The sequence below is a fragment of the Bos javanicus genome, chromosome 19 (assembly GCF_032452875.1).
Source record: "Bos javanicus breed banteng chromosome 19, ARS-OSU_banteng_1.0, whole genome shotgun sequence".
NCBI classification, from domain to species: domain Eukaryota; kingdom Metazoa; phylum Chordata; class Mammalia; order Artiodactyla; family Bovidae; genus Bos; species Bos javanicus.
The window spans coordinates 24,028,069-24,042,291 of NC_083886.1; the positions used below are offsets into that span (position 1 = coordinate 24,028,069).

Genomic DNA, 14,223 nt, shown 5'->3' on the forward strand with positions numbered 1-14,223 from the left:
ATCAGAAAACACAAAATCACTCAGGGCTGGCAGTGCTGCGGGGTCGGCTTCTCCAAGCAGGGAGCCCCGACTGAATGCGGAGGGAATGAGGCACTGTCTCTGATCAGAGGCACCAGGGGGCCCTGCTTCTGTCCTTCCCAGGGCTGGGCCTAAAACCACGGCTGTACTTCTCAAGAGAGGGAAGATGAAATCCCAAGGCAACATGTATACTCAAGGCAGACACCCTGGTTCGCTCTTAGTTGAAGATGGGGACAAAAAAACATCTTGAATTGTTTAGCTATCTGGTCACCTATAACTAGACAGGAGGGGCTCCAGGAGAGAGAAGGCAGAGTGGAGGGAAGGGAATCTGTCCCTCCCATCTTTCAGCCTAGGGCCGCTGCAACAGAGCAGGACCCTTACGCGTTGGGCCACAAGCCTTCTCTTAAATCCCTGCCAATGGGGCCACCTGGCTGTCTGCCCTCCTAGCTCCGGGCAGTGATGTCCAGAGACAGATGAGCCAGGGAGCGGGGAGGCCTGAGTGGCCTCTCACCGGCCCAGGGAGCAACATGAGAGTGCCTCTTGCCCCAGATGGAACTCAACCTTCTGTGAGCCCAAAGCTTTGTTGGCAGTAAACAGCCCACATGAATAATCACAGATCCAGCAGATGCCCAAACACAGTCACACCCAGGCTGCTCCTCTCGCTCTGCTCCCACCTGGGCCACTGTGGGCCGGAGAGACACAAAACAGATACGCGCCCAGGAAGTGCCGAGCCTCTGGGGTGCCTCTCTGCTCCCAGCCTAGAGTTTAGCCCTCACCCAGCCCAGCCTGCTCTGGGCCTCACCTGCACCTGCTTATCACAGATGCAGTCAGAGCGGCCCAGCCTAACCCGGGAAGGTAAACCAAGAAGAAACAGGTGAGGAACTGGTGTGTCCAGAGTGTGCAGGGAACAGGCGTGAGGCTGCTTAGGAGGAGACCCAGGGCAGGGAGGAGGGAACAATGCCTGCTCTGTTCGGCCCCACTCACAGAACCCAGCACTCAAAACCCTTAGCGAGAAAGGGGAGAAAAGAAGGTGCTGTGACCCCACTTAGGCTCCCCTAACCGCCCTGGATCAAGGAGGCGGCTCCCCCTACCCTAGGGCAACAAGCCAGAACAGCTGACCAGACGAGGCTTCTTGAGGAGCAAGGGGCACGGGGCTGGAGGCCCCTCTAAACTTGAGCAGCCCCCTGCCCCACCCACCCAATACCAGCCCCTGGACTTCCCTGCTGATGGTCACTGCCCCAGGATCTCCTGTCTCTCTCAAATCCTTAGTCTATCCGGCAACAGGAAGCAGCATCTCCGTCTGGCAGGGGGTATGTAGGCGAGAGGTCAGCCTCACACACAGTGAGCCCGAGGCAGGACACAGACAATCAGAGGACCGCGCTGGCCACACCAGGGTCTGGTCCCCTGGCTGTGGTCACAGAGGGCCGGTGTGTGCTGGCCGCTGTGTTCCACACTAGTGGTTCCTATGTCACTGAGCACCTCCCCCTCCACCCACTGGTTCACATCTGGCCATCTGGAGTACCCAAACAGGTACCTGGGGTCTCGCAGACGGTACCTGGGGAAGCCAGACTTGAGTCTTGGCGGCTGGACCTCAAAGCTCTCCTGACCTTCAGGCTGTACTGATGCTGTACCACCTGGGTCAGAGGCAGTTCAGAGAGAAAATGCTGAGAGAATAAAAGACGCGCGAGGCTGGCAGTGTCAGGGACCATGCCAGGTGGCCCTTCATGTCACCTAGCGAGAACGGGAACCGCCCCCGAGATGCTCCCACGAAGTCACCGAAAGCCAACCAAGCTGGACAGGACCTTCATGGGACGCCAAGAAGGCAGGTGGGGGCAGGCGGCTATGGAGGAGGAAAATTAGGTCACGGGAAGGAGGAAGGCGGTTGGTGAGGAGGGCCGAGGGCATCAGCTTCTCTGTGATACATTCTGAGGCTGGAGGCCCTGCAGGCCTCTCACCCCGGGTATAGAATTAAAAAAAAAATCCAAAATAAACCGAGGTTGCAGGGAGTGGGGAGTGGAAAAAAGCCTATTCACAGCAATAAAAGTGAAAGGTGCCAGCAGTGACGTCTGAGACATACCACCAGCGGAAGAGACATAACGAGGCAGGGCCGTGAAGTGGCGGGGACCGTCTCATGTCTACTTCTTCAGCCTCAGCCCAGTCTGGTGGGGACCAGGCCTGGCCCTGCCCTCTCACGGTCCCGGGGGCCAGCTTCCTACTTTGTTTCAATGAAGGGTACAGCCCCTGGTCACCGAAACAGAGTCACTGAGGAGGTCAAGAGCACAGAGCTGGGGGCTGCCTTGGGGTCCATGGCTGGGCTGGACCATGGCTTCCTCATGCAGAAGCCACATCTCCCATCTCCAGAGCCGCCCCCCACCCCTCCATGATCCCACCCAGCGCCTGGCATGTGGCAAACCCTCAATAATTCCTAAGAGGCTAATAGGTGAATCTGACCGTCTCTTCTGCCTCGGGAGCTTCTTCCTGCCTTGAAAAGGAGATCCAACCTCCCCAGGGCCCTGCAGGCTCCTCCCCATCTCTCCAGTCATCATCTCCCCTTCTGTCCTTTCCCTCTTCTCTTTCAGCACACAGCCTGCTTCAGGGGCTCACTGCCTGTCTTCTTCTGACTCACTCCTTCTGGCCCTCCACGCTTCTGTCTAAGCATCAGAGAGCCCTCCACCCAAGCTGAACCAGATACCCATGGCTGCTCTCCCCCTCACCCCCCATGACCCCGGCACACTGCTCTCTGTTGGGGTCTGACCACCACGTGGGATTGGGTAGGTCTGTGTGTGGTGACTCTCTGATGCTGGCTGACTGCAGACCCCCTGAGGGCCTGGATTACTCTGCGCCCAGCACAGCATCTCAGAAAATGTTTCCTGAGGGTGTGGGTCAGATAAAAGAGATTAAACATCCACAGGGAGCACCAGCCCCCTAAGCGGAGAGAAAAATGAAGAAACAGGTTGGGTGGGGGGTGGGGCTGGTGACAGCGGCCATCCAGAGGCCAAAAGGACACAGGTTTGGGAAAGCTGGGGCTGGGAACCCAGCTGGTCTCCTGCCCACACCAGAGGGCTGGGGAGGCAAAGCCAAGTGCCAACCCAGGTCCCCAGCCCCTGTCATCCACCCTGACCATCGGGTGGACAGGGATTAAAGAGCTGAGGGGAAACGGAAAACCCAGCTCTTTGTTTCTTTGTCCCACCTCGCCACGCTGGAACCCGACACTGTGTCTGTGACCGGATCCTGGCTGGAGTCCCGAGCAAGAGTTCTGAGGACCTTTCAACAGGTTCAGGCAAATTTTCCAAACCAAAGCATGGGTCCTAAAAGCCACAAAACGCTGACAAATTTGCATCTCAATCAGCTGTAGACTGGTCAGCTTTTCACAAGCCTCATTCAATAAATGCAATAAACAGCCAAACTGTTTCTCTGCAATTCAGCTGTCCCCAAGTATGACAATATTAGGCCTAAGCAGAAATCTTGATCCTCAAATCCTCCAGGTACTCCCAGCCAGGCAAGACACGGGGATGCCAGGCCCTGCAAGGCAACAGGCTGCTCAGACTTCCAAGAAACAAGGAGGCCAGAAGAGATAAGCCCTGTGGAATCAGCAGGCCTGCCCGCCACGGATGCTGGGTCAGCGGGTTTGCCAGATAGTCAGAAAAACCAAAATCAGAGCCAGGAACAAAAGGCACAGGATAAGAAGTTGATGTTCAACCCACAATCCTGACCCTTCACCTTCACTTGGTTTACAGGAGGGACCAGGCAAGCCTCAAAAGGGCTTAAACACCAACTCAGCACTGCTGTCAGCACGATCGCTGGGACTCCTCCCACTTCAATGAAGGAAGCAGCCAAGGCTGGGGCAGGGATGAAGTGACCAGCCCCGGCGCTGCCAAGACCATAAAATAAAGTACATCAGTGGGCAACGTGGGGGGAAAATAAACCACCCTAGAATCTGACCTTCTGACACCACAGTAGGACAAAAAAAAAAAAATTGACCACCTCAGTCTTCCAGTCTGGATGAGATGCTAAAAGCTTCATCTGGAGATGATGGTTTTTTTTCTGTTCTTTAACCCCTCTATGCAGCCAGAAGAAAGTTGTCAGAGGCAAGTAGGAAGGGTCATGATCCACAAGAGAGGAGAGGAGGTGCCAAATGCTCCAACCTGTTCCCTTCCAGTCATTAATCTCCTAACATCTCTCAGGCAGAGCAGAAAGCTTGTTCAAGGAACAAGGTCTGAGTGACTTTCCTGTCTCCCAAGGTTTCTTGCTGATGTGGGGAAAGGTCTGCCAAGAACCCTTAGGCTATTAGGAAATAATTCTGAGTGGCTAAAGGCTAAAGGTTATAGATGATATACTCTCTGCCCTCTCTCAGGCAGTCTCAGCATCTCCTCCCTTTCTCCTGTCCTTAACCTCTTCCAGCTGAAGCTTCCCTAGTAACTGGAATGCTCAGCAACCTCCTGGGAAGATCAGAGTAGGAAAACAAGGATTCTACACCGGCTTACACGCAGCATGAGCCGGTCCAAAGCTTTCTCTTCCCTCAAAGTTAGCAGTCTTGGGAGGGAAAAAATGGCAAGCTGATGGTGTGATGCAGGTCAGACTTGGGTTATTTTCATCCAAGGGAACTGGGGCGGGGGCTGGCTGTCAAAGGTACTGGGGAGAGACCCTACTCACTTCAACCATTAGGAAGTGACAGAGGGCAGAAGAAAATATTTATTATCAAGGTTGCTGAAAAGGGGGATAGAAGTGTAGAGAGTGAGAGCCACATGAGTCCCACTGACCTTCAGCAATCAGAATCCTCAAACAAGGTCATCGGGTGTGACCATGGGGGTGGGGGGTGAGATTTCTTGTAGACAGGCATCCTCAGCTTTCATTTAGTTATACCAACGTGTGGCAAAGGCAGAGGACAGCCCTAGTGTCATTTCCAGAAATACCCCCTTCCCCTCCCCCTCACAGGGGAAGAAGGCCACTGAGATGTTCTCACAGCCTGTGGGAGGAAATGTCCTTTGGAAAATTGGAAAGCAGCAAAAATAGAAAAGAAATTGTATCCGACAAGCCCTTTAGACACTCAAGGCCTGACTGAAAACCATCTAGATTCTAGATGAACCTTTCATGGGGTGGAGGCCAAGCCACTTCCTCTCTCTTGCTGCACCCCAGCCACTGAGTCAGGAGTTCCTCTTTCTTACAGTCAGAGAGCAACATGTTTACTGCAAAGCAAGTGATGTGCCAGGCACTGGAAGGAGAGGAGTCCAGTCATATTCCCGGGTGGTGGAAAGAACACCCTGGACTTGGGGGTTCTGGATCTATGACAGTCTCCAGCTGTGAGACCTCATGCAAGTCAGAAGATCTGTCTAAGCCTCAATGTCTTCAGCCAAAAAACAGGGACGATGATCTGTACCCAGCAGAGCTGGAGGGGGGAGGAGGTTTAAATGGGCCTTCTGCTAACTAGGAGGAGTTGCGCAGTGAGGTGGTCTTGCTGGTTGAGTATACACCGCCCTCGTCCCCTCCCAAAGCCCCTATTCCCGGAACGACCACCCCTCAACCCGGGTATCCGTCTCACCTGGCTCAGTACACAGGTAGGAGTAAAAGCCCTCCGACTTGAGCATGATGAGCAGCGAGCCCCAGCCCAGGAGGACTGCCGAGAAGAGGAGGTTTTCCACCACGGCCGTGCAGGCCATCCACCAGCGGCGCCGATGGGCAGTGGCCAGGGTGGGCGCCATGGCGAGGCGAGGCGAGGCGAGGCGCGGCGAGACACGGCGACCCGACTCCGGCTCGGGCTTCTCTCTGCAGCCACCTGCGCGCGGACCTCGGCGTTAGCGCCCGGCCCTACCCAGCCGGGGCGGCCAACCCGGGCCGCTGCCGCAGCGCGCGCAGCTTCTCACCCCCTCCGCAGCGCGGGAGACAAGTGCACGCAGCAAGGAAGCCCCAGCCCTGCCTCGGCCCTGGGCCACCCTCTCCGCCGCTGGCTCATCCGCCAGCCCGCAGCTCCGGGAGAAGCCGCCCCGGCCAGGCAGGAAGACTTCTCTCTCGGCTCACTCGGAGGGAAACTGAGGCACAGAAACACGAAATGACAAACGCATGCTCAGGGACGTGGAAATAATGCAGGCTCCCAGCAGGCCTGACGCAGCTTGGGAGCTGTCAGGAGAGGCAGCCAGAGGTTCGGATACCTGGGCAGGGGCACACCTTACGGCTGCCACTCCCCGGGACCCTCACCAGAGCCCGCCCGCCCGCACGCACTGGAGACCCTTCCCCAGACCCGGCTCCCTTAACCACAAGATCAGCGCACGGAGCTCCGGAACGGCCCGCCCGCGGCCCGCTCATTGGCCTGACGGCACAGGAACTGCCACGCCATTGGCCGCTGTCTAGGTCGCTAGGCGCTGCGGCCACGCGAGCCCCGCATGGGAGAGGCGAAGCCGGTTCAAACCGGTGGCGCGAGCCTCCTGCGCGACCCCCGTCTAGGGCCGTTTCCTCGGCAATTAGCTCGTTTCTATGGAAGCGAACCCTGCTCCTCCATCCCCTAGCTCGCTCCTGAACCTCTTCCCCGGCGGCTCCTCATCCATTCAGTCTCTCCTCCTTTATGCAGACATCTTCTCCCTACGCCCTTACTCCTGAACCTTCCTCTCCCCAGCACTCAAGCTCGGGACCCGGGTCCCCAGGATCCAGCTCACCGGGCTCCTACTGGTGTGTATCGGGCCCGGCCGGCGCCTTTTCTGCCCCCCCCCTTTATTCCAGCCCTTTTATTACGACCCCTAGCAGAAAACACTGCCGCACGCTGATTGGCTGAGTCAGGGCTGGAAACAGGCGTTAACCAATCGGCAGCCACCCGTCCGCCCCGCGACGAGCAGAAGCCGGTTCCGGCCGGACTGGGAGACAAACAAGAGAGCTGGTGGGGGCAGGGGGCTGCGTGTGGCCGTGCTGTAGGTCTGCGGCTTAAAACTGGAGTCAGTCTGGCCGGGAAGCTCCAGGGGTATTCTCCCATCGCCTTTCCAGAGTCTTACCTGGAAACCCTCTCCCTGGATTGGGTCCTCTGCTCGCTGTTCCGGAGCTCTCGGACTTCCCCTAACTGCACGCGGGTCTCCCTCCCGAAGCCCGCTTAGCTCCCTGGCTCCGTTTTCCTCCGGCCCGCTTCGTAGTCCCCAGCTTTCACTGTGTGCTGAGCACCACGCCCGATGCTCTGGCTCCGCGTGGGTCGTTCTGCCTCCCGCCACCTCCCCACGCTATGTTGCCATCCTGTCTTCCTTGGGCTTTGTGTCCTGAATCCTTGCTCTCCTGCCTTCAGTACCCTGTCCAAGCGCTGTCTACACATTCCGGATCCCCGGAGCTCTGTCCAGGCGTGGTGTGCTTCTTCTCTCCTGATTCACGACCCGCACTTCTGGGTGTCATCTGTCCGGTCTCTGGAAGGTGTCCCTCGGGGATCTCCACGTGGGAGTCTGGGGCTTGTCTGTCTCCTAGGACGTCAGGTACCCCCTCCAGCCTCTGACCCCCCAGCCCATTCCCACTGCCGGGTGCTACCTCTACTCCCTTACTCCCCGTTCTCCTTCAGATTAGGGGCCTCTCTGCAAGGTGGGGAGGTGGGCAGCGCAGAACTACTAGCAGAAATCAGGCCTCCGGGAAGACGCTTGGGGTCGGGAGAGCTCTAGGCTCCTGGTCTGATGAGCGACCTGGACAAGCCCCTGAAGGAATTGCCAGGGCAGGGGGATGCAGCCTGGGCTCCGGAGTTTTAGCTCCAATTGGAGGTTGTCCCCCATCAAGGCACAACCCGTCGGAGGGCCCTCTGTCTCCCGCCGATTCAGCTTGGTCTCTCTGACACACTGTGGGAGCTGGTTTGTCACCCTAGGGCTGTGAGAGCCCCAGCAGCCTAGTGCTCCTAGACCCTGAGTCCGAGTGCGCCCCCTGCCGCCATCAACCTGCCGCTGGCGACCTTGCTCAGACCAAGCCTGACGCTCTGGTCTTGGAGGATGCTGGCTGGTTGCCTATCTGGTTGCCCCACCCTGAAGAATCTCCCCAGCTCACTTGACAAACTTCAATCAATCTTTCCGTCCCTCCCTCCTAGAGCCACCTGCTTGAGGGCTGTCTCTCAGGCAGTTGTTTCACACACATTTCTAAACTGTTTCAAACACACCTGTAAAGTAATTCACTTTCTCCCCCCACAAAAAACTGTACCTCGCAGATCATAGCATCACTGCCTACTCGAAGTTAGATACCGTGAAACATCCTTTCAGTATTTGTTGGTCACCGGCTGTTATTGTCCCTCTCCATCCCACCCTGACCCCACCCATAGAATCTGTATCTCCTAAATATTTATCTAATTTGTCCATGTGTGTCCATAGGATGGCAGCTGCTGTTCATCGAGGTTCCAATCTCAGCCACTCAAATCCATCTCTCCACCCCCATTCCATCCCAGTGAGCTTTGGGAAATGCAAATCTAACCTTGGTAAATCTGATCTCTGCTAAACGCTTCGGAAACTCTACCACTGGCACTGCAGGATAAAGTTCAAATTCTCCAACCTGACCCACACAGGCTCCTCCCCCACGGTGGTTGACCTGCCTGCTCTTAGTTGCTCCAATCACATGGAATTACCTGTAGTTCCTGCAGGTGCTGTTCTCTCACCTGTGACCCTCAAACGTAGTCCTTCCTGAAACAGCATGTCCTCTAGGAAGTCTTCCTTAACTATTCCCGGTGATTGTCTCCAATTTTGTAATTATCTATTCATCTGTTGTTTTTTTTTTTTTTTTGTACAGTTCTTCTGTGTATTCCTGCCACCTCTTCTTAATATCTACTGCTTCTGTTAGGTCCATACCATTTCTGTCCTTTATCGAGCCCATCTTTGCATGAAATGTTCCCTTGGTATCTCTAATTTTCTTGAAGAGATCTCTAGTCTTTCCCATTCTGTTGTTTTCCTCTATTTCTTTGCATTGGTCGCTGAGGAAGGCTTTCATATCTCTTCTTGCTATGCTTTGGAACTCTGCATTCAGATGCTTATATCTTTCCTTTTCTGCTTTGCTTTTCGCTTCTCTTCTTTTCACAGCTATTTGTAAGGCCTCCCCAGACAGCCATTTTGCTTTTTTGCATTTCTTTTCCATGGGGATGGTCTTGATTCCTGTCTCCTGTACAATGTCACGAACCTCCATCCATAGTTCATCAGGCACTCTATCAGATCTAGTCCCTTAAATCTATTTCTCACTTTCACTGTATAATCATAAGGGATTTGATTTAGGTCATACCTGAATGGTCTAGTGGTTTTCCCTACTTTCTTCAATTTAAGTCTGAATTTGGAAATAAGGAGTTCATGATCTGAGCCACAGTCAGCTCCTGGTCTTGTTTTTGTTGACTATATAGAGCTTCTCCATCTTTGGCTGCAAAGAATATAATCAATCTGATTTTGGTATTGACCATCTGGTGATGTCCATGTGTAGAGTCTTCTCTTGTGTTGTTGGAAGAGGGTGTTTGCTATGCCCAGTGCATTTTCTTGGCAAAACTCTATTAGTCTTTGCCCTGCTTCATTCTGTATTCCAAGGCCAAATTTGCCTGTTATTCCAGGTGTTTCTTGACTTCCTACTTTTGCATTCCAGTCCCCTGTAATGAAAACGACATCTTTTTTTGGGTGTTAGTTCTAAAAGGTACAAAAAAGATCTTCACGACCAAGATAATCACGATGGTGTGATCACTCACCTAGAGCCAGACATCCTGGAATGTGAAGTCAAGTAAGCCTTAGAAAGCATCACTACAAACAAAGCTAGTGGAGGTGATGGAATTCCAGTTGAGCTATTTCAAATCCTGAAAGATGATGCTGTGAAAGTGTTGCACTCAATATGCCAGCAAATTTGGAAAACTCAGCAGTGGCCACAGGACTGGAAAAGGTCAGTTTTCATTCCAATCCCAAAGAAAGGCAATGCCAAAGAATGCTCAAACTACCACGCAATTGCACTCATCTCACACACTAGTAAAGTAATGCTCAAAATTCTCCAAGCCAGGCTTCAGCAGTACGTGAACCGTGAACTTCCAGATGTTCAAGCTGGTTTTAGAAAAGGCAGAGGAACCAGAGATCAAATTGCCAACATCTGCTGGATCATCAAAAAAGCAAGAGAGTTCCAGAAAAACATCTGTTTCTGCTTTATTGACTATGCCAAAGCCTTTGACTGTGTGGATCACAATAAACTGTGGAAAGTTCTGAAAGAGATGGGAATACCAGACCACCTGACCTGCCTCTTGAGAAACCTGTATGCAGGTCAGGAAGCAACAGTTAGAACTGGACATGGAACAACAGACTGGTTCCAAATAGAAGGAGTATGTCAAGGCTGTATATTGTCACCCTGCTTATTTAACTTCTATGCAGAGTACATCATGGGAAATGCTGGGCTGGAAGAAGCCCAAGCTGGAATCAAGATTGCCGGGAGAAATATCAATAACCTCAGATATGCAGATGACACCACCCTTATGGCAGAAAGTGAAGAGGAACTAAAAAGCCTCTTGATAAAAGTGAAAGAGAAGAGTGAAAAAGTTGGCTTAAAGCTCAACATTCAGAAAATGAAGATCATGGCATCTGGTCCCATCACTTCATGGGAAATAGATGGGGAAACAGTGGAAACAGTGTCAGACTTTATTTTTCTGGGCTCCAAAATCACTGCAGATGGTGACTGCAGCCATGAAATTAAAAGACGCTTACTCCTTGGAAGGACAGTTATGAACAACCTAGACAGCATATTCAAAAGCAGAGACATTACTTTGCCAACAAAGGTCCGTCTAGTCAAGGCTATGGTTTTTCCAGTGGTCATGTATGGATGTGAGAGTTGGACTGTGAAGAAAGCTGATTGCCAAAGAATTGATGCTTTTGAACTGTGGTATTGGAGAAGATTCTTGAGAGTCCCTTGGACTGCAAGGAGATCAGCCCTGGGTTTTCTTTGGAAGGAATGATTACTCCAGTACTTTGGCCACCTCATGCGAAGAGTTGACTCATTGGAAAAGACTCTGATGCTGGGAGGGATTGGGAGCAGGAGGAGAAGGGGACGACAGAGGATGAGATGGCTGGATGGCGTCACTGACTCAATGGACGTGAGTCTGAGTGAACTCTGGGAGTTGGTGATGGACAGGGAGGCCTGGCGTGCTGTGGTTCATGGGGTCGCAAAGAGTCGGACACAACTGAGCAACTGAACTGAACTGATTCATCTGTTTGACTTCCATTTTTCCCATTGACTACGAACTCTTTGGGGACATGAGCCATGCCTTATTCAAAGCTTACTATAACCAGCTCTTGATACAGAAGTAAACACAAAATGAGTTTGTTGAATGAAACATAAATAAATGAAAAGATGAAAAGTGTCAGCTTCTAGGAATAAAGAACTCAAAGCTGGGAGAATGATGTAATGCCAATAATAATGACCCTTTATTGAGGGTCAAAAATTTACTAGGTGCTTTACATACTGTGTCATTTAATCCCTACAGTAACCCTGGAAGATAGCCACATGCCCATTTTCCAGAAAAACAAGCTTTAAGTAACATTTCCAAAGTCACAAAACAAGTATGTCAGAACTGAGATTTGAATCCAGGTCTAATTTGAAATTCTGGGGGTTTTTTTGTTTTGTTTTCTGTGTATTTTTTTTGGGGGGGGGGTGCTGTGCCTTGTGTTTTAAAGTCCCCCCGTCAAGGATTGAACCTGGGCCAGGGCAGTTGTAAGCACCAAGTCCTAACCACTGGACCACCAGGTTATTCCCTGGGTTTGGGGGTTTTTTTCCCCAGTCTTTTTGTCAGGAGTGTTAAAGACCCCACATCAGCACTGCTGGCAAATCGTAAACAAATTATTATACCTAAAGTAAGCTACACTGGGAATATAGCCAATATTTTATAATTACAGTTTAAAAATTGTGAGTCACTATAGTGTACAAGTGTAACATAAAACATTGTACATCAACTGTACTTCAATTAAAAAATCATAAATAAAACCACTAAAGTACTAAAAAAATGTAGAAGATTATTTTACTGATTTTAAGGTAGAAAAGGCTTTTCCATCTTTCCATTACACATGACATTAAACCCAGAAGTCAAAAAGAAAAAGATTTGTCTAAATTTAAATTTTTAATTTCTGTAGGGAAAAGGAGAAAGAAACTATAAACAGCATTAAAAGACCAATCACAAACTGTGCAAAGAATTAATATCCTTGATATAAAGTCACTTATAAATCAATGAGAAAAAGATGACCATCTCAATTGAAAATTGGGGAAAGAATATAACCAGCGAGGGGCGGGTGGAAAGAAAAAAAAAGAATATAACCAAATCATCTACAGGAAAAAGTACTAATAACTGAAAAAGATATGAAAAGAAGTTTGGTCTTAGAATAATCATAGAGATTCACTCTAAAAAAGTTTTTCTAATGTGGGCCATTTTTAAAGTCTTTATTGGAGAAGGAAATGACAACCCACCCCAGTATTCTTGCCCAGAGAATCCCATGGACAGAGGAACCTGGTGGGCTGCAGTCCATGGGGTCGCAAAGAGTGGAACATGACTGAGTGATTAAACAACAGTTGAATCTGTTACAGTATTGCTTCTGTTTTATGTTTTGGCCCCAAAGCATGTGGGATCTTGGCTCCCCGAGCAAGGATCAAACCCACACCCCCTGCTTGGAAGGTGAAGTCTCAACCATTGGACCACCAGGCAAGTCCCAGAAATTCACATTTTAATGATACTATTTTTTTCATTTTTTTAGTGATTCCATTATATATATATGTGTTTGTGTTTTTTTTTTTTGAGTCACGGAGCAAAGCATGTGGCATCTTAGTTCCTTAATGAAGGATCAAACCCATGCCCCATGCAGTCCACTGGATCACCAGAAAGCTCCATATATGTATATATGGAGTTATATATTTTTATTGTGGTTTATTACAGTTATATCTTTCTCACTGTAGTTTATTACAAGATATTGAATATAGTTCCCTGTGCTATATAGTAGGTCCTTGTTTATTATCTATTAATATTTTATATATGTTAATCCCATACTCCTAAGTTATTCCTCCCTCCTTCTCCTTTGGTAACCATAATTTTGTTTTTTATGTCTGCGAGTCTATTTCTGTTTAGTAGATAAGTTCATTCATATCATTTTTTAAAATTCCACATATAAAGTGATCTCATTATATTTGTCTTTGACTTACTTCGTATGATAATCTCTAGGTCCATCCACGTTGCTGCAAATGGCAATATTTCATTCTTTCTTATGGCTGAGTGATACTTCATTGTGTATGTGGACATATCTTTACCCATTCATCTGTTGATGGATACTTACGTTGCTTCCATGCCGTGGATATTATAAATAGTGCTGCTATGAACATTGGCTGCATGAATGATGTTTTTTAAATCATTCATATCAAAATAGCATTTTTTTGAGTTAAAAACCTCAAATAAAAAACTTTTATCTGGGGAATTCCCTGGTGGTTCAGTGCTTAGGACTTCATGCTTTCACAGCTGAGGGCCCAGGTTCAGTCCCTGGATGGGGAATTAACCCACAAGCTGCATGGCATGGCCAAAAAAAAAAAAAAAAATCTCACAAAAACAAAACACTTATCTGTACAACGAGTTTGACATTTTAAGAAGCTTTAACATGTTATTGCCTTAGAGATTTTTTGTGTGTGTGCTAAAATAATAATGAGATTCCACCTCTAACCTATCAGATTGGGTATGGGGAAACAGATACCAATATAATTTATGAGAACATAAAGCCATTCAGCCCTTTTTTGGGGGCCATTTGGAGTAAATACTCAAATATTTAATATTGTTACCCCATAACCCAGCAATTCCACTTCTAGGAATCTCTTCTACAAAAAAAACAGCACTAATACAAAAAGAAATGTAGACCAAGTTGGCTACTGCATCATTTATTGGATCAAAATAATTAGAAACAACCCACATCCCCATAGGTAGGGGATGGCTTAAATAACCTGTGTTATTTCCCCATAATGGAATCCCATTTTTTATAAAAAGAAGTAGTTTTATATTAACTAACATCAAAACATAGCCAGGATATATTGTTAAGAAAAATAGCAAACTGCAGAATGAGACGCTCTTCTGTTTTCATGCGCGCAGAAAAGCATCTGAAACGAAGCACCTAAACTGTTCCTGAGCTTCTCTACCCACTGGGACAGAGGGGTTTGATCTTTGTTTCCCGTCTGGGCAATGCAAATATGTGAGGAAAGAATTCAGGACTAGACCAACAGGCATTCCATGAAAATTGAGTCTGG

General features: G+C 49.7%; 1 protein-coding gene across 4 annotated transcripts in view; it reads right to left on the minus strand.

Moving 5' to 3' along the window:
* The window catches only part of SLC43A2 (solute carrier family 43 member 2), a 43,716-nt gene extending 36,962 nt beyond the window's left edge, over window positions 1-6,754 (minus strand). Inside the window, exons 1-2 of one of the 4 annotated variants that reach the window (XM_061390617.1) lie at window positions 6,666-6,754; window positions 5,558-5,791 (exon numbers count right to left, since the gene is read on the minus strand). In XM_061390617.1, coding sequence (XP_061246601.1) covers window positions 5,558-5,717 — 160 coding nt within the window. In that variant the 5' untranslated portion in view covers window positions 5,718-5,791; window positions 6,666-6,754. Of the gene's footprint in view, window positions 1-5,557; window positions 6,045-6,665 lie in introns of those variants that run through there. The other 3 variants (XM_061390618.1, XM_061390619.1, XM_061390621.1) reach the window with 3 other exon arrangements.
* Between the last annotated feature and the right edge of the window lie 7,469 nt (window positions 6,755-14,223).